General features: G+C 34.5%; 2 protein-coding genes across 4 annotated transcripts in view; one reads left to right on the forward strand and one right to left on the reverse strand.

The window, feature by feature from the left end:
- LOC120416540 (serine/threonine-protein kinase NLK) overlaps positions 1-20705 on the reverse strand; it is a 208746-nt gene that overhangs the window by 77222 nt on the left and 110819 nt on the right. The window lies entirely within an intron of this gene.
- On the forward strand, positions 16029-16828 carry LOC120416543 (uncharacterized). The gene is made up of 2 exons (XM_039578266.2): positions 16029-16462; positions 16519-16828. The coding sequence occupies exons 1-2, from the start codon at positions 16109-16111 to the stop codon at positions 16600-16602; spliced, it is 438 nt and encodes a 145-aa protein (XP_039434200.1). The 5' UTR covers positions 16029-16108; the 3' UTR covers positions 16603-16828.

Raw genomic sequence — 20705 nt, forward strand, 5'->3', positions numbered from 1 at the left:
AAAAACTGCGACTTTTTAAAAAAAAAGTTAACTAAAAATGGCTATAACTTGAAAACGGTGCATTTTATCAAAAATTCACTAAAGTACTTTTTGATTGCAAATTCGAATTTACATCGAAAAATGAAGTTGACATATTTTTGCGACCAATATTTCGATTTTTTGAAAAAATCTGTATTGATTAAAAAAATCATAACTCGGTCAAAGATTTTTTGCCCATTCTGGAAATTTCTGAAAAGTTGGCATTTGATGTCCTCAAAAACATATAAAAAAAAAATAGTGTTTTTTTGCAAATCAAGTTTAAGTGACAAAAAGTGAAATTAAAAATCATTTAAAAAAATATTACCGTGTATCATTTTTTTTCAGTGTAGTCCATATCCATACCTACAACTTTGCCGAAGACACCAAATCGATCAAAAAATTCCTTCAAAAGATACAGATTTTTGAATTTTCACATATCATTTTTGTATGGACAGCTGCCAAATTTGTATGGAAAATTATATGAACGAACTAATGATGCAAAATGGCTTCTTTGGGCATACCAAAGGCACCAAAAAAGTTTCAGCCGGATTAAAAAATACAAAAAAAAATCGAATGACCGAAATCTCAGAGAATTGCTCTATTTTAGTATTTTTGTATTTTTGTATTTGTAATTTTGTTTTATTTATTTTTTATTTTTTAACTGCCTTGTCAAGGGTTAATTTCGCGAGGGTCTTACAAGTACACACCACGATGAATGCTAATTATCGCGAGCGCCGCCAACCCATGCGTGATTAACGACCGCGAAATTTACATAAAAAGAATACGACGAGGAGGAAACCCCCTTTCTTGGGTTAGAAAACAAGCCGTTTGAGGCAGGGCTTGGATCTAGAACTATGGGTTCTGTTGGGCGTTCCATTACATCATGCAGGTGTCTCTAGCAGGTTAATGCAACAATGTTTTCCAAAGAGATTATCTGACGTTCTATGCAGGCTGCAGGTGACGGATGTTTTGATGGGCGATTGTGTTGCCCCCGGAAGGTACACACACACACTTTGTGGGTTCTTCAAAACCGTAGTTGTACCGTTCAGATTGATGGAGTCCACGTCCAATAATGTTGCACCTCGAACAAGGTAAAGTGTTTACGATCGCGGCAAAACTGGCAAATCTTCGCGCCAGACATCAGGCAGCAGTCATCAAGGTGGCGATTCTTTGCAAAATCCTAATAGGGATTTTTTTACAAATTTCTGCATTCTATTTTGAGATTTTTCAAGTCATCTTTCAGCTTCCGTACCCAGTTGACTTGTACTGCATTTTGACATGGTGGGCGCCGTTGATGACCAGGATGAAAATGGTTGATTTCACAGAGAATCGCTCAGGTACAACTTTTGATGGTGATGCAGCAGCAGCGATTTCGAGGTCAATAGCACTTCTCTTCATAAAAGCGCCTCTGTCTGGGAATTTCGACCGTCTGGGCAGCACACAAAGTCATCGGCATCGTCAAACCTTTATTTTTTTTTTCGGTGATTTGACGTCGGCAAAAGTGGACATTAGAGCGTCGTCGTCGTGGTTGGATACCTGACTGGACCGACCCTCGACGGAGTTGTGCAGTTGATTGACATCTAAGCCAATATCCATAGGGGAGGATGAAACAAAGGATTTTGTTGTCCTTACACGATCAAGTGACGTAAGCGACATATTAGATGCAGAATTGAATATTATTGGAAATTCTTCAAATGATGGAATTTCAGCAATTTTCAAAATGTTTCATTATTTTTTTACATTCACCAAACTTAAGATTGAATGTTTAAAAAAGGTTAAATAATGCTAAATGTTCATCATTTAATCAAAAAACAACTCAAGAATAAGCAAAACTTGAAGCAACTCAAAATGGTCACTGCCATTAATTAACACATTTTTTGCAGCGCGATTTCCAAAGCGTGAACAATCTTGTCGAAAAATATGCACTTGGAAAAGGCCGAAACAAGCCCATAAATCTCAACCACCAGAAAAAATAAAACAACAAAAAAGAAAGAAAAACAAAAATGCACTTCTCATTCAATCTCAAGTGGGCGAAACTGAGAGAGGGAAAGCTTCTGGGGTCGCGCAGTATCAAGTGGAAAAGCAACCGCCAAAATACTGCTCTCAAAATGTATGGAAAAATAGAAGTAGTCAAACTGGGAAAACGAAATCGCACAGTGGAGTGAATATTGATTTTTTTTTTTAGAAAAAAACCTTTTTTGAAATTTTTCTTTTTCAGAATTAAAAAAAACTGAATATATTTATTTGAACACAAATAATTTTGACCGCAAATTCCTTCCAATTCTCCCACTGTGCACTCCCGTGGTAATTCGCGGCAGCGAGTCCAATCCCCGAAAAAACAAAGAGACCAACTTTTTTTTTTGTTTTATTTCTCGCCAAACCATTCACCACTCTCCAGCCGCCGCGCGGTCCAATTTCAATTCCTCGTTGAGACTTTTCAGACTTGGTTTTTTTTGCTTCAAGTGAACCGGGACGATGCTCATTAGCAATCAAATGGTCACAGAGAGAGGGAGTGAGAAGTTTAATAGCACGCGCGGTTGAATGAATGACACAAGAAAAATACAACAGAACCATTGAAAAGTAAATGTCTGAGGGATTTGAGCTTGTAATTTCGGGGTGTCAATACGGCTGATTAACGGCGATTGCGTGGGGTCACGGAGCGACTTTGGGAAATTGAGAGGAATAAGTTGAGACTAGATTTAGTGTCATTAAATTGTTTGAAATCAACTGTTGACCATTTTGCTGGAGTTAAAAAAAGTTTTTTTTTTAATTTCAAACACAGTATGATTCTGTAGTTTTTATCAATTCATTTATTACAGTGTAAACTCCTGAGAAGTTTTGCTTTATTGGTCAATACCGGTGCCCTTCCAAGAGACCTTTTGCTTCTTTGGTCAATACCGGCTCCCTCCCAGTAGACATGTAGATCGGCAAAATGAAGGAATGCAAGTACTGGTCTGAACTTTAAAGAAATTAATTTAAAAAAATGGCGTAACCACCAGCAATTTATCATCGTTTCCCACAAACAAAGATTTCAACTCGACGACCTTAACGCTCAGCGAACGTGTCCCGCGTGACCATCGCGCTAATCTGCTCGACCGGTGCTTCTTACAGAGATCGTCATCCGGACTGAATCTCTCACGATACTTCGATGGTCTAGAAGGTGCGCGCACCCGCGAGATAATCGCCTTTATTGGCGCGCCCCAAAGGGTTACTGGCGCCTCCTGTTACGCTTCTATTCAGAGCTTACACATGATTGGATGAACATTTTATGGCGGCACTTAATCGATCAAGATTGTCGGTGATGAATTTCTTGGGCATAATTTTGGTAGACGGCCGTAGGCGCACACAAGAATGCGTTTGACGTCAAGCGCTTTATCCTTCGGATGAATTCCCCGGTGAAAAACGGTGATCCTTACCTGGAAACAGAAAATAGAACAGAGAGAAAAAAAAAACGCGTTAGTATCTTCATGCGTCATGCATTCAGGGGGTCGTTTTCATAAAGGCAAAGTTCATGGAACAAACGCACGCCAATCATGCGATGTGATATAAGTAATGTTTTGTATGCAGCCAAGGTTGGCCTTTATGACTAAAATTAGATGTGCTCAACAACAGTACAGCGCTCATTAGTGTGATTACAATTTGCGAAACTTATTTATCTAGTCCTTATCGGTGAATAGAACTGAATACTTTAATTCTAATGGGAAAATGAAGTAATTAATCTTGGTAGATGAAACAAGTCAAGTTGATAAATGGCGCGATCGTAAGTCATATTTAAAAATGAATGATATTAATGTCCCGTCCGTGTGGATCAATCGGACCGCGCACTGGACTCACAATCCAGAGGTCACTGGTTCGAATCCCGCGGCGGGCGCTCTAAATTTTTTTGTGTAAATATGGGTATTCGGCGCCGTCGCTCCGTGCCATACTCTCGTACACTTAGGAGCCCAGGGCGGCGAAGTCCTTGTAGATAAAAAGGAAGACACTAGTGGTTGGTACTAGCAATGGTGGCCGACAGCTATAAAGTCAACTTCGATATTAATAATGCAAAATGATGTAAACGCCAAATTTAAATAACACATTTTTTCAGTTGCCCATAGTGTGCTATAGTGAGGGAAGTGACAAAAACAATGTTTTAAAGATGTCACTAACGTCACTTAGCAAATATTATGCTGCCCTAATACGACAATGTGACGTAAGCGCCGAATAGAGGGTAACAGAATTTGAGCAATTCTTTTAGAAATCGACCAATTTCTTACTTTTTTTTTTGTTATTGTATTTTTTGATTCGGCTCGAAGTCAAGTCTCCATGTAATTTTGACAGCTATCCATACAAAAATGGTACTAGAAAATCTTTATCTGATCGATTTGGTGTCTTCGGCATAGTTGTAGGCATTGATGAGGGGGGTGACATGGGAAATTTTGGAAAATCCCTGGTGACACCCCCTAGCTATATTCCTTAGGCAAAATAAAGTATCTGTGCCAATTTTCAGCAAAACCGGTAAAGGTTCAGAGGTCGCTGTTCAGAGTCGAAGTTTGTATGGGAATTAAAAAAAGCAGGCAAAATTTTCATTTTTCCCAAAAGGTGGTGTAAATTTTGTGATCATTTTGTCAAGAGTGAGATTCTTATGTGAAATTTGCCGTTCTACAATTTTGTCGGAGAGTGCGAAGCGATCCGTGTTGATCCTGAAAAGTTATTAGCGATGCAAAAAAGACGTTTTTGTAGGAAAAGATGCTCAATTTTGCCTAAGAAAACGAGTCAGGATGTAAAATCCATTTTTTTGTCAACTTCATGAGGGTTATTGAGTAATAATAAGTAAATTTTTTGCAATTTTTCAATATATTTTTGCCAAAAAAAAAAACAATTTCTCAAAATTTGTAATCTGTTCAATTTATGAAATTTTTCGATATGAGACAAAATTCTGCAACTTTATGAAATATACCTAATCTAATCTAATCTAATCAAACACAAGCGCAGCCAGTCCGAAGAAAGCATCCTGGAAGAACATGTGATTAGATTACGGCTCATGTTCTTTCTTGTCAATATTAATGATTGTAGTACATTCGAGCATCCCCGAAACGTATTACACTCATAAAAGCGGCCAGGCCTACTGCGTTGCATTAACCGCAGAGAGGATTCTGTGAACGGATCACATTTCACAGAATCTACAGGGGAGGAAGGATGCGTGGACATACCGTACCAAACGCTCCGGATCAGTTTTGATGTGGTGTGTGTTTTGTATGTGCAGTTTTTGTAAGTGTCGTGAGATTTTGCAATTTGGTCATATATAGTATAGGGGAATGGTAGGATAAAGGAATCGGATTATTAGGAATAAGGATTAAAATAAATCATACAGTGAAAAGTTATATACAATTAAGCATTGAATTTAAAAAAAATTCCAGGAAGCTGCAAAATAATTAACTATTATTAAAAATCAAGTATTCCACACGGTCCCATTGCTGAAGTTGTAATTTTCATTAGATTATGCAACTTGATCATATTGATTTTGAGGAATTGTAGGATAAAGGAAAAGGAGTAGGAGAGGGAATATGAAAATTATAGTAGAAAAATAAATACAAATAAGTAGTAAATTTAAAGTTGATTCCAGGAAGCTGTGAAATAAATAACATTGTTTTAATGGACAAATGGTTCAAATGGTTCCATTGCTGAAATTGTAAATGTCATTAGTTTATGCAATTTGATCGTTTATGGTATGGGTGAATGGTGGGATAAAGGAAAAAGTATAAGAAATTACAATAAATAGGATTTATAGTGAATAGTGAATAGATAAATGCATGTAAGCAGTTCATTTAAAGAGTATTCCAGGAAGCTGCAAAATAAATAATTATAATTTAAAACATATAAGATCCAGATGGCTACATTGCCGCCTAAAAAGGGTTAAAAAGTACGGATGGACAATGTATGAAAACCGAATTATAAAATTGCTCTCTTGGTAACGTTATCATATTAAACACAGCGCATAATTTTATGTTAACATATGCTGTAAACAAGCATTCAACCGATTGAAGAAAACTGTCCTATCAACTGGCTAGAAAGAGTACAACTCAAAACAAGCGAACAAAAAAAAAACGATAAATAAAGTGAGATTTAAGATTGCGCTGTTCCTGTACCCATCGCACTGTCAGTTGTGAGTGCCGTGAGTACCGTTGAGCATTCTGTGATCTGCAACTTTATGAAATATACAAATACTAAAATACAATTGGAGAAATAGAAATCCTACGCATAAATTTCAAATTATAGCCATTTTGAGTCAAATTGAAGGGAAGCACATATATATTTTTGATATATTTTCAAAAATGCCCATCGGACAATAAGATGCTGAGATGCAGTCTTGCAAAGAATGCAAATGATGAAATATGGTTTTGTAAAAAATCTCATTAGACTTCCTTTTTTCAAAAGAAGATAGCTCAGCAACCATTCATAACTTTTCCAATGCCAAAAAAAAAATCCAAAATTTTCCGATATTTCCGAAAGAAAATATCTTCATATTCATCATAACTTAAGGTTGAAAAGTCTCTAAATATGGAATTTTGAACCTCTGCAATTTTTGAGCAAGAATTTAACATTTTTGATTATGTTTTTTTTTTTCGGATTGATCGGAAAATTTTGACAAATGTTTCTTTTGTTATTATTGAAAATCAAATTGCTTGTTATTTAAAAACCTGATTTTATATTTTTTTATTCTTTACAAAGCATCTCAGCAAACGAAATTTTCAATTCTAAATGTTCAAATACAATAAGGCCGTTGAAAATATTTTTCAAAGTTTATGTCACCCCCCCTCCCCCCCACCACCCTTCAAAGTTGGCCTGAATAATCAGGGGGCAAAAACAATATTTTTTCGAAAAACTTCAAAATTTTAATGAAAATTAAAGTTTAATCAACTGAAAACCAGTTAAAATGCATTTTCCCGCGTTTATAATCATATTAAGCATGTTTGAACTCCTTTGAAAACATTTTAAATTTTCATGAAATACCAATGTACAGTCCCACGAAAAGTTTTTTTTTGCGAAAAAAAAAACCGTCAATACCTCGATATTTTCTAAACTAATGATTGGAAAGCAACTGTACGCCTGTAAAATGCATTTTTAAACACTTTTTTCATCCAAATGTTGAAACCTAAGATTGTAATTTCAATTTTTATATTTTTTTTATTTTTAATGGCTTATTTGGTTATAGTCATGATCTCCACAGAGTTTAACCAAAATATAAAAAAACACAAAAAGTAAGTGATTTTCAACAAAAGGAAAAAATAAACTTTGTTGTGAAATGTCGCTTACGTCACTCAGCCGTATCACAGCAGTCATTTTAATAGATAATACAACCATAAGTCATTTTACAATCATTTTAGTTGATGGCTCGAAGATTTTGATAGCAGATACGAAGAAGATTCGACCACAAGTCATTTTATTGGCAGCACAACCCTAAGATACCTAAGATAGACCTGCCAAAATGACTCCGAGTCATCTTAGTAAATTATGCGACTTAGAAACATTTTTTTGATGATTTGGGTTCGTATTATTTACTAAAATGATTTAGGGTCGTACCTGCTACCGTGATGAATTTGGGTCAAATCTTCAACTAAACTGACCTAAGTTCGAATCACCTACCAAGATGACTCAGAATCGTATCTGCTGATTCGACTCAAAGTCATTTTGGTAGGTGATACGACCCTAAGTAATCTTTGTAAAAAATGTGACTCAAAGTCATCTGTTTGTTTTAAAATAGTTTTTCAAATCATATTTTTGAAATTTAAATTGATTCTCATATTAAAGATTCTTCTTCTTCTGCTCTAAGCTAAGCTAAATTCAGTAGATTCCAATCCAACTCTACCTTCACGACAAAGCCCGTCTACGTTTGCGATATGAATAAATGATACTTGTTTCCATCCGACCGGCAGTCAGACTCAAACACCCCGAGAGTGAATTATATCCTGGGCCAGGTTGTGTAGCCCCCGCCCCTCCACCCTCTGTAATTCAATTTCGCTCACTTTCACGGACCCACAAAAAGTCCTTCTTTTTCCATGCTACCTTTTGCGTCGCGGGAAATCGCAAACATTGACGAGTACTTTCGGTTGCTTTGTATTTACACCACCACCACTCTCTCTTAGGCAGGAAGAAAAGCAGCCCAGGAATGAATTAATTTTCGACGGATCGTAAATTTTGTTTCGAGTGTTCCGAATAGGCTCACCGACGCGGCAAATCTCTTGGCAGGAAGCTGAAAGGGTGGCTAAATTATTCATAGAAGAGAATTTGGGAGTACCAACTGTCGAAAACTAATGCTTTGAGAAAATTTTTGTTTGAGGATGTGAAAGATTTTGTTAAAATTTAAAACAGGTTGTAATAGAAAGCATCGAATATGAAAAACAAAAAAAAAGGAAAAAAGATACTAAATGAAAAATTTAAGTGTAGTTAATTACACTTTTGACATTAAAATAAAGAGTTAAAAAATAAGGTGAATAACTTAAACATTTCTAAGCAAGAGTAACTAAGGCTTGTCAAGAAATAATTTACATTTCTAACCTAAACATAGAACAAGTTGCGGCTGTCTTTTCCAGAGTTGCAAAATTAGTTTTCTACTTTGAGACAAAACAATCCTAGTACAAACAACACACAAGCATAAAACGTATGAAGGAAAGTAAAACTAGCCCTCCCCTGTCTGCGGGGCCTGTCTGTTGCAGAAAGAACACAAGAGCAGCGGGTAATAACAGCGACTAAAAACCCAGCAACAATAATCGTGTACCAGAATGTGAAAGACACGCGGGGCTTTATTGTCGAGGCACGGATTTAGTATGGGAAGGACTGCTGGCTGGCAGCGAGCAACACGGTGTACACCATCCAAACTGGGCTGGAATTATGATGAAGGAGGAGGAGGAGAAGGTGGATGATGGGGGTGGCAGGAACCGCAGGATAATTGAATTTGTTCAATTTATGCGGGTTTCATGTTTTGCTAATTATGTTTTTATTATTTAAAGTGTTATTGCGCCAGCAGTGGCCAACAAAGTTACGAGTGATTTAACGTAAAACGGACTTTTGTGATGATGGAGATGGATTTAATACTAGTCTAATATAAACAGTTTTCAGTTCTATAAAAGTGGTAAAAATACACAATTTCTAAGGTAAATTTACTCATAATTCTGGCATAAAAGATGGACTCCTTTCTAGATACAATTTTACCATCATTTTTCACTGTGAACTACCCAAATTTTTAAAAAAACATTTTTGTTTGCGCCATGTTCAAAAGGCTATTTTAGACATCTTTTGTCCTATGAAAATTTTACTTCTCATGTTAAAATATAAAAAATAACTTCTTTGAAATTATCATTTTCTTTAATTTGTAGATCTTAAAGATTTTAATAGGATTTTTTAGTATTTTACCATTTATCACCGGGCAACCCACACAATGCACAATTGTGTAAATTTGGAAAGTGTCATTTTAGAAGGTTGAATATTACCTCTTTTATGATGTAATTTTACCTCTATTTAGACTGAAAAAATGATAACACTACATATGTGGTAAAATTACACATTTTTAGAGGTAACATAGGGACATAAAACTTGAAAAATATTTGCAACGGCCTAACTAAGAATATATATTTTGAACATGTTGTAAGTTTCAAAGTATAAATACTAAAAAATGTTCACAAAATACTAATTTTTTCCAATGTACCACAATTTTCAAAATATGCAATATGGGTATTGAATGAAGCGAAGTTCTGTATGTTTTTGACTTCATTAGAGTTTTTGTTTTAATTACCTAATTTTTAACAATATACCGTATTTTTCGAAAGTAATCAAATTTTCCAAATCTGCAATATTGGTATCAAATGAAGTCAAATTTTGTATGCTATTTCACTTCATTAGAGTTATTTTTTTTTAAACTAAAATTATCACAGTATACCGTATTTAAAAAAAAAATACTACATTTCTTAAAACTTCAATGTGGGTATCAAACGAAGCGAGATTTTTGCATGCTTTTTCACTTTATTAGAGTTTTTTTAAATACTAAAATTTTCACAAAATACTGTATTATTTCGAAAGTTCTCAAATTATCAAAATCGGCAACATTGCAATTTGTATGCCTTTTCACTTCATTTCAGTTATTTTTTAAATACTAAAATCTTTACAAAATTCCATTTTTTTCGAAAATACTCATATTTTAAAAAAATGCAATATGGGTATCAAACGAAGCGAAATTTTGTTTATTTTTTTCACCATATTAAATTTTATTTTTGGAAAATACTAAAATTTACAAAACACTGTATTTTTCGAAAAAACTCAAATTTTCAAAACTTGCAATATGGGTAACAAACGACGCGAAATTTTGCATGCTTTTTTTTTTTTTGAAAAATACTAAAATTTTCAAAATACGTCGTAGTTTTACGAAAGTACTCAAGTTTTCATGGTTTTCAATATGGGTATCAAACGAAGCGAAATTTGATATGTATTTTCACTTTATTAGAGTTTCTATTGAAAAACAAAAATTTTCACAAAATACTGTATTTTTCAAAAATATAATAATTTTCAAAATTTGCAAAGGAAACAAAATTTTGAATGTATTTTTACCTTATTTTTTTTGTAAATCACTAAAATTTTCACAAAGCAAATTTTTTTTTAAATACGTAAATTTCTATAATTTTCAATATGTTTGGGTATCAAAAGAAGCAATTAAATCGAGTTCAGTGAATATTCACAATTTCCCGGAACACGCCTAATCAACATATTCAAATGTTTCCCCGTGAAATGAAATGCATTTAAAATAGTAGTTTATGCAACAAGATATTTTCAGCACGAGTCGTACATTTATCCAACCGAATTGCATTATTTTCAATTTCATTAAAAGCTTTTTGAATGGAATTTTATGTCAAACATCGATGTGTTAAGTAAATTCCCCGCTCAAAACAAAAAATATTGAAAAATGCTACTTTTTGTTACCAGAGCTGAAAAGTTTAAATTTTCAGCGTTTATTTCAGTGCTAAAAAGTAGAACACTGGTATTGAAAGGTATTAATTTTCGCCGTTTCGCTCGAGAATGACAGGAAAAGTCAGAAGTTTCACGACGGAATTGCAAAAACATGTTTTACAATTCTGGTAATTTCAGGAGGTATTGAAATATCGAAGGTTTCATGACAAATATTGGATTATATTATATGCTTGCAATCATTCAATAGACAATATCTCTTTCGACTGACAAACAATTAAATTGCATTTTCATAAATTTTCATTGTTTTCCAAGAATGAAAAACTTGCATCATTTTATATTTGCCAGCTCCACGAAATTGGCAAATTATTTTTAGCAAGATTTCCACGAAATAATTGAAAATTTCGCTATCGCTATCGATAATGACCAAACCCAAATTCCTCGAAAGCCACCCAATTGCTAGTGTGATGCTGGAATCAATTCTTGCAAATTCGTGCACAGCCAGTAACGCATAATGGCACCTAAAAGGCAATAATTAAAGGCACGTTTGGCGATTTCCATCACACTCGATTAAATTTCCATACCATGGATTCCACAAAAAAAAAAAAAACAGATCGAGGAAATTTCCTACGCAGCCTCCAATTGTCAGAACCCGATGCGACATCAATGGTTGCACGGGATTCTTCGGTCTCTCTAGGACTCTTCGTCGAACTGAACATCATCCTACACAGTAGAAAATGAAGTTACATTTTGAATGTAATTTTACCTCATTTTTTTGTGGAAAAGATACACTGAAAAATATGTAAATTTACATATGTTTTATGCAACTTTACAAAATCTGTTTTTTACTGTAAGGGGTCGCGTCCTTCAGCCACGTGGTGAACTCTGCCCGCGACCGAGATAAGCTCCCACACTCCAATCCCATTTTGTTGAGGAGGAGGAGGTGGGACGATGTTTGCCGATTTGTCTCGTTCCGGTGCGCGTGTAGACACTCACTTCCAGTAGGGTGAGTGACCCTATTCTGGATCAAATTTATCTTTCAAACAACAATTCAAAAAACTCATTGAGAATCATAAACTGAAAATCAAACATTTGTTACAAAGTTGAATTTAAGACCAGTTTTGAGTTTTTACCTATAAACACCATTTTCTATACTGTTCGAAGACAGGAAATTTTTCCCATGACTTTTTCTCCACCACCCATGACATCAACCTTGGTCGTTGAAGGAAAAACTCTTTTCCAAGGCCGCTTTCAACATTTTGTCGACTTTTCAGACTCTTTCTTGCTCCTCTGGGAGAAGAGCCTTCCTGCATTCATTCAATTTCTGATAAGTTTGATAATGCGGGGCGGCGCACAGTTGGCCTGAGTCGAAGGACTTTACGTCGGATTGACTCTCTCTTGCTCTTTCAGAAGTGTGTGACTATCTAAAACAGAAGGTGTGGCTTTTTATAATTCGTCCTTGGAGCTTTAACGCTTTTGCAATGCCACCAATATTGTGCTCTCTTAACAAAATCTGATGAAATTAATAATTGCAACAAAACTAAGTTTTTTTTAACTTAAAATTCATAATGATATTTGCCTAAAATCATGGAAAAAATCATACAAAAAAGTTGATTTATACTTTTTGCAAACCCTTTTTCAACTTTTTTTTCGCTTTAAATCAGATTGAAAAGCTAGCTTGTGGGTAGGAGAGTGAGAAGGTACGAGCTTGGCAGCCGGAAAAGCCATAACACACACGTGGCTTCGCGTGACAAAGATTGACATTGGCTTTTGTAAAGCATTTTGTTTTGAAAAGTCTGTCAATGCTCCAGCAGGGACAATGACAGCCTTTCTTTTGGAGGAAAATTTTGTTTTTTTTCTTTTTTGTTTTGAGATTAGCGAGAAAAACGGAGCTTTTTTACACAAATAAGTAACCAAGGAAAATCCGACATTATCATCACGCCAAAAATTCTGTCTTCATTGATCAATACCAAAGGGGGGTAGCTGCATCTTCAGGCATAAATATCGCGCCAGGTTTTTCCCTCTTACGGTGCTGAATATTTTTTGCCGCGTCGACTCTCCCCCAACGTGCATGTTCGAAATCGTAGCTCACTGCTACCATTTTCGACACCAGCACCAGCTTTTCGGTGCAAAAGTTTGCTTTCAGAGGAGTTAGAAACTCCCACCCGAATAGACAGGACTTCCAAGAAGAGTTTTCGTTCCCCAATGTTTGTTTTTTTTTTTCTCGAGCTGGCTCTATAAATATTATTTTCTCTTCTTGGAAAATGCCACCTCGGAGATACCCAGAAGTTCGTGTGTGTGCAACACGTTCCACCCATAACCCTTAACAGAACAATTTCGATATTTAAATTTATTCAATCACAATGTTTCCAGATTTACCTGTAAAACGTAGAAAAGTTACATCATTTTATCTGTAATTTAACATATTCTACAAAAGTGGAGGAAAAATTTCGACGAAAAATAGGTATAATTCCACCATCAATTATTCGACCTTCCAAAATTTAGCTTTTGATAACTGTTGAAAGTTATTTTACCCAGATCTCATGTACAGCAGGGTGCCTTTCATATAAAGTTGGCTGAAATAGTAAAATGATGCTTTCTTAAAATTTAAGGCTTCACATAAAAAATAAGTACCAGAGCATTTTTATCAGCAAGATCACAAAATTTATCGTAAATTTCCTTTTTATGACATTTTCGACAATAAGGTAGTTTCTGTGGCATAACAATGCTGAGTGCTATTTTAATGTTCCTGAAACATGCAGGTGGTTATGTTACACATGACCAATATGACCAAGAACTCTAAAATAAAGTAAGGAATTGTGTAAACTAGAAGTGTTTTAAAATATGATGATAGGCTTGGTGATTTTTCAAGCTCAAAAATTGCAAATTTCACGGGGACCTTAATTTAAAAACTCAAAATTTCACGGAAATATCGCGAAACTTGAAAAATATTAACTATTCTGGAAATGTTATGTTAAAATTCAGCAGTTCTCTACGAAATCGGTCTTTTTCCTTTAATTTTATTTTTTTGTATTTTTTTATCCTGCTGAAACTTTTTTTGTGCGTTCGGTATGCCCAAAGAAGCCATTTTGCATCATTAGTTTTCCATATAATTTTCCATACAAATTTTGCAGCTGTCTATACAAAAATGATATATGAAAATTCAAAAATCTGTATCTCTTGAAGGATTTTTTTTTATCGATTTGGTGTCTTCGGCAAAGTTGTAGGTAAGGATAAGCACAACACTGAAAAAAATGATACACGGTTAAAAAAAATTGGGTGATTTTTTATTTCACTTTTTGTCACTAAAACTTGATTTGCAAAAAAACACTATTTTTTATTTTTTGATATGTTTTAGGGGACATTAAATGCCAACTATTCAGAAATTTTTCAGGTTGTGCAAAAAATCTTTGACCGGGTTATGAATTTTGAATCAACAATGATTTTTACAAAAAAAAAAAATAATGCTGGTTGCAAAAATTTTTCAAAAAGTACTTTAGTTAAATAATGATAAAGTGCACCGTTTTCAAGTTATTGCCACTTTTAGGTAACTTTTTTTGAAAATAGTCGCAGTCATTCATTTTTTAAAAATAGTGCTCATGTTTGCCCACGTTTGAAAAAAAATATTTTTGAAAAGTAATTTTATCTGTAACGAAATCTTCAGAAACTAATTCAAAACCAAAACAGAAAACAATAAAAAAAATGGTATTTTGTTATCTTCCACGGAAACTATCCACCCAATCAATTAAATTAAACAAGATCCAGAAAAAAAAATGTTGTTAAAAGGTGACTTTATTTATAAAAAAAAAAACTAATCAAATCTTGATTTTTTTTAGTTATACCTTTGAAATAAAATATTAGTCAAATTGTTATTACGGCGAATGAAAAAACAATAAATGTAACAATTTTATGTAAATGTATGTTTAGCTAACAATTCTTCAAATGGTTCATATCACGCTTTAAGCGGTGCACATCTAACCGAGTTTTTGCACCCAGATTATTGTTACAGACATTTTAATATCTTTCTTGTTATCTTCAAAACTACGGGAACTATCGATTGATTTTTTTTTATTTATCCCACAAGCTACTATGTATTTCCAAAAAGATTTGCAATACAATAAGTCAATTTTTATAATCAAATTTTTCCAGGATTAGGTCCGTAACTTCAACAATTTAGGAATAAAAAGACAACAACTTCCTTGGTTGCTGTGTACCCTTAAATTGAAAACTAACAAAATTTACTTAAAAAGTATTTATATATGGTTGCAATATTTATTATGATGTTATTTCAAAGAATTGATTCGAGAAAATTGATAAATTTCACGGGATTTCACGGAAATCTCAAAATTTCACAAATTTCACGCTGTCCGCGAAATCGTGAAAATTCACTGACCCTAATTTTTTTGAATTTTTAAGGTTTTGGTGGTTCAACTTGTTTTAGGTGACTTTACCGAAGTTTTGAATTAAAAATAGCCTCCAAAACAAGACAAAGTAATATTTTTTTTTAAATGGGCGGTAGAGGGTTACGGGGAGGCGTCCAACTGCCAGCGAATATTTACCGGGGAAAAACTTTGCCCCATGGAATTACCAACTTTTCCATTTCGTCATGGTGAAGGGGAACACCACCCTCACATGCGCCTTGACGCTAATCGAAAAGCTGGTCCTGTTGCAAACGAGCTTCTTCCGGGGTGCACGTGACTTTCTCAGGTCTGAACTGGTCTGGTCTGGTCGCTGGATTTTGTTGATTAGAGCAAAACCACGAGCTGAAATATTTAATAGCTTTCCGGGGAAGATGCGAAACGGCGAGATTAAGGGTGAATTTATGGCGTTGACACGGATAGCACCACTGCCGTCAGGAAGTTAAGTTACGGTGGGGAACTTGCTGAATTCAATTTTGGTGCTCGTCAGCGTCCTTTTTTTTGGAGGAGTTGACAGAGAGTCGAATACGGTAAGCGGGTAAGCCCGTATCGGTGTCGGATCAATGTCTCTCCGGTTGACTTCTTTACGAGTTACCTGGTGTCGAACGAGGTGTTACGGAAAATTTGTCTCTTTTTCGTTTGAGATGATCATTGAGGGATGATTGAATCTTTGAAGTTTTGGTTCAAAAACGCAGTAGCCTTGCGAAGTCATTTTATCTGTCAGACTTCAAACTGTCATGGAAAGCCTTCCCCGGCGCGACATGGATTGGATCAGGAACATTCAGTGGGAACGGCTGACCAGCTCAATCCAGGACGGCGACATCACTCCGTGGACGAATCTGTGGCGGCAGGCGAGCTTCTTCTACGCCCACGATGAGCACTTTTGGGCCGAAGCCACGGCACTTTTGCTAGGGCTGACCTTCGTTGGGATGTTTTTGTTGGCTTGGATCGCCAACTTCGTCCGGACAAAGTTTTTCGAAATCGCTCCTCCGATGCCGACGGAGGAACGGAAGCTGTTGGCGGTTTTGGAAGCGGTGAAGCTAATCGATGAAAGTCGGGACTGCCTGCGAAGGATTAATGAGACTTTGAAGGTATTCATGTTTAAAATACCGCAATTTAGTGAAACTTAACCTCAACATATTTTTAGAATCCAATCGATAGAACAGTTGAACAGCCAAGGACGTTACCAAAGGGCCATGTTTTGATAGAAGATTCTGAAGTCACTGGGTGAAATATCTCAAGATCAAGAGAAAAAAGTCAAAACATTTTTTCCTGTGTAGTAAATTCTCCTAAAATCAGCTTTTCAAAAACTTTAATCAACTTTTCCAGCTGTGCTGCAGCGCAAAAGCATTATCCCTAATCCTTCTCCGCAGCTGCACACAAAAGCTCATTTTTCACTCCGCAAACCAGAAAAAAGCTCGTCAAAATTTACTACTTCCCGCGCTCGTGTGTGCTGCCCCAACAAAAAAAAATCCACTAAAACTTTACACAGTAGTAGGTAGTTCCGGTGCGGCGATACTAATCCGAACCGAACCGCGAACGTCAAAATAAGCTCCTTTTTTACAACTTTTTCATTTTACGCTCATTACACTGGGCGCGCATTTCCGTAAATAATAAAAGAAAATATGTTTGCCAACTCAACCCAACGCAACTGTTTTTTTTTGCTTCAAGGACGAAAGCATAAAAAAATGAGTGAGGAAGTTCATTTTTTCTTAAAGAAATGTCAGAACTAGAATTTTTGTTATTTTTTCCGCCAAACGTATGACCTTTCTTTGTTGATTGGCGCTTGGGGAGCTAGAAAAAGGTCACACAGCTAACTTGTTTTGTTTAAGTCTGTGTTTGCGTGAACCAAAAATTCCACCGAACGACACATTCAATTACGTCAAAATGGAAACCTCCCGGAGGGACCCCACCCAACAAAAGGAAAGGAGAAAGTTTCGTAGGCGCGTTAACGAAGTGATGATAACGGAAGTGACACTGCAAATGTGTGCGTGTGTGTGTGCCGGATTGTGATGTGATGTGGAAACATCCTTTTTACGTACACAGCAAAAAATCCGATGGTAAAATCGCATGCAAAAGCATGCACATCACCTTCGTCAAAATAAACACTTAATATTACACGCTGCATGTACAATTTTTGCAAACACAAATAAAAAGTTGCAACCGACGGGATTCAAACCCAGCACCATCAGTGAGGACTGGCGCCTTAGCCCGCTCGGCCATCAGACCGATGTATAATGGAGAGGATAAACGTATATATGAGCTTGACATTTCGGTCAAGTAGGTTTCCCATACTGATGGGCTACATATTTCAGGGTGTAATATTACACAGAATTTCATAAAATAATGCAAAAAATATTTTACACCCAGGCATTTTACACGCAACTGGATTACTACTTTTTTAGCTGTGTAGAATACTCCGCCCTGATGGTCCTTGGCCTAAATAGGGGAGTAAATGTGTGTTGATTGAGCTGTTCACAGAAAAAATGATGGTAATATTCATCAGGAAATGGTGATAGATTTTGTGTCAAATAAAAAAGTGTAATATAACATCATGAATTGAATTCATCAGTTTCTGATAAACTATCATCAGGTTCAAATTTTTACACATTTTGTATGTAATATTACTCAAAAAAGAAGTAATATTCATCCAACCAAAATTTCAACCTTTCAAAAGTTAACTTTTTTTTTCTGTGTAGGAGCAGCAATTTTTGGCAAAATTGGTCAAATGAAAGTTATACATAAGTAGTGAATTTTTATTGGTGGTATTTGTTTATGTGTTAGGTGTGTATTGTTGGGATTTGATGTTGGATTATGGTTGTAGGGGCTTGATTTTGTATAGGTTAATTTAGGGGTTTGGGTGGTTGGGTGTTGATTTATTTTTTTATATATTTTTTGTGGTTTGGGTAGGATTTGGTGTATGATTTAAGGTGAAGGATATAAGTTATATGTGGGTAATTTATATATGGTTGTGGTTATGGGTTATATGGAATATTGAAATAATTTTAATATTATTAAGTATTAGTATAGTAAATGGTGTTAGAGAGTTTTGTGTGTAATTATATGAGTTGTTAGTTGTGGGTTATTAGGGGTAAAGGATTTATTTGTATTTATATATTTAAGATTTTTGGAAGGATTTGAGGGTTTGGTTAGGGATGTGGAGGTGTTAGGGTGGTCATGTGTGATGGTGATTCTTATGGTGAAGTGTATAGAGGTTTTGGATTTGGTAATTGGTAAATAATTGGGTGAAAATTTTATATTTGATGATAAAAAAAATAATTGTAGTGTATGAGTTATTTATTAAATAGAAGTTGATGGGTGAATGGTAAATTTTTTGGGTTGGTTTAAGTTATTATTTATAAGTATGTTTTTTTTTGATTGGGTATATTTAAGGTTGGTAAAATTTTTTTTGTTGGAGAGTGGGGGGTTGTGAATGGTTTTTTGATATGGTGTGGTAGTTGATTTTAAGTAGTAAAATTGAGGGGTGGGTGAAGTTTTTAAAATCCTCCTAACATGACTTATTGTTATAACAAATTGGCATTAAAATAGTAGTTTATGCAACGAGTTGCAAAAAGAGGATTTTTTCAGCATAACTTCAAGTTTTGCAACGAGTTCCATACAATTTTTTTTTGCAATTCCGAAAAAACACCTATTGAGTGAAATTTTAAGTCAAATTTTCATGTATTTTATCAAAAAGTCGTTTGAATAAAAAAAAATTAAATAGTGTTACTTTTCGAAACAAGTGCTGAAAATTTCAACTTTTCTGCACCCATTTCAGTGCTTAAAAGTAGAACTTTTCAGCATTTATTTTGAAAAGTGTTGATATTCGATTCTGTTATTTTTGGTACAGAAAAGTAGGCTATTTCGTCGTTCAAGAATGACAGGAAAAGTAAGTAGTTTCATGACGGAATTGCAAAAATAATTATGAATATACATTTTTTTTACGGGTAGACATCACTGCTATGCTATGCTATGGAATTGCAAAAACTATATTTTTTTATAAAATTTGTATTCTTTCAAATGTGATCAAGTTTTGAAAAAACAATGATTTTCAAAAAAAATACTATCATCACTTTTTGATTTTATTTGACTCAAACAAATGTTTATCTTCAATTTTTTTCTGTGGTTTTTTGAGAACATAATCAGTTTTATATAATGAACCTGCTTTAAAAAAAATATAATAATGTCGATTAGTTTTTTCATTCTTTTAAACATGAGCAGTTTTTGAAGTATTTTAAAGATGGCATTTATAAATTTTTGGGAGTTTTTTTGCTCTCAAAAATTGCAAAGACCATAACAGAAGTAGATTTATGAGAATAACAATGTTTAAGCTGGTACATATTGTATGCAAAGTTTTTGTGAAAATGTACGACGCACAGGTTCGCAAAATTTTTGTTTTCGTCAAATCTTAAATTTTTTTAAAAACTTATGATTGCATAACAACTGAATTAGTGTAAAATGCATTTTAAACCACTTTTTTTTATTCACATGTTGAGACTATGGCTTGCAATTTTTTTTTAATTTTTATGCCCCTCCCCTTACGACTCCGACTAAAGCCGAGGGACAAATACTTTGAAAAATATTTGCATCAGCCATATCTAAAATAGATTTTTAAAATTATTTTATATATTTTTTTCAAATTTAAGTTACAGATCTGAAAGGTACTTTTTTGCAATTACGTTGTGAAACTAATTACTTTTCCTGTCATTCTCGCATGACGAAAAGGCCTACTTTTCTCTACTAAAAATAAAAGTTTCGAAAAGTGATACTTTTCAATAAGAGTGCTGAAAAGTTCTACTTTTCAGCATTGAAATGGACTGTTGTTGAAAAATTATACTTTTCAATATTGTTTTGATTTAATCAGTTAATTGACAAAACAAATAGACAATTGACTTAAAATTCAATTCAAATGTGTTTTTCGGAATTACAAAAAAATTGTATGGAACTTGTAGGAAAACTTGATTTTTTCAGCACTCGTCGTATTTATCCAACTCGGTAAACCTCGTTTGATGAATGTGCTGAAAAAATCATCTTTTTGCAACTTGTTGCATAAACTACTAATAAACATCAATTTGAGTGCTAAAAGTACAACTGTTTAGCACTTGTATTGAAAAGTAAAGCTTTTCGATACTGTTTTTGGGGTTTGACACTTATCTCAATTTGTTGTAAAACTTTTTATTTTTTTTTACTCGTCGTATTTATTTATCTCAGTAAACCTCATTTTTGTACGACTCTTGCTGAAACAATCTTCTTTTTGCAATTTGTTGCATAAACTACATGAATCAATTAAAAAATCTTTTAAAAAAATCTTAAAAAAAAATTAAAATAAAGCGT

This window comes from Culex pipiens, chromosome 3 (genome assembly GCF_016801865.2).
Source record: "Culex pipiens pallens isolate TS chromosome 3, TS_CPP_V2, whole genome shotgun sequence".
NCBI lineage: Eukaryota > Metazoa > Arthropoda > Insecta > Diptera > Culicidae > Culex > Culex pipiens.

What these genes read in the sequence shown, in the direction of transcription:
- LOC120416543 (XM_039578266.2), top strand. Translation starts at nt 16,109, where the DNA reads ATGGAAAGCCTTCCCCGGCGCGACATGGATTGGATCAGGAACATTCAG. An exon ending in GGATTAATGAGACTTTGAAG is followed by an intron (nt 16,463 to 16,518) that starts GTATTCATGTTT and finishes ACATATTTTTAG; the next exon opens with AATCCAATCGATAGAACAGT.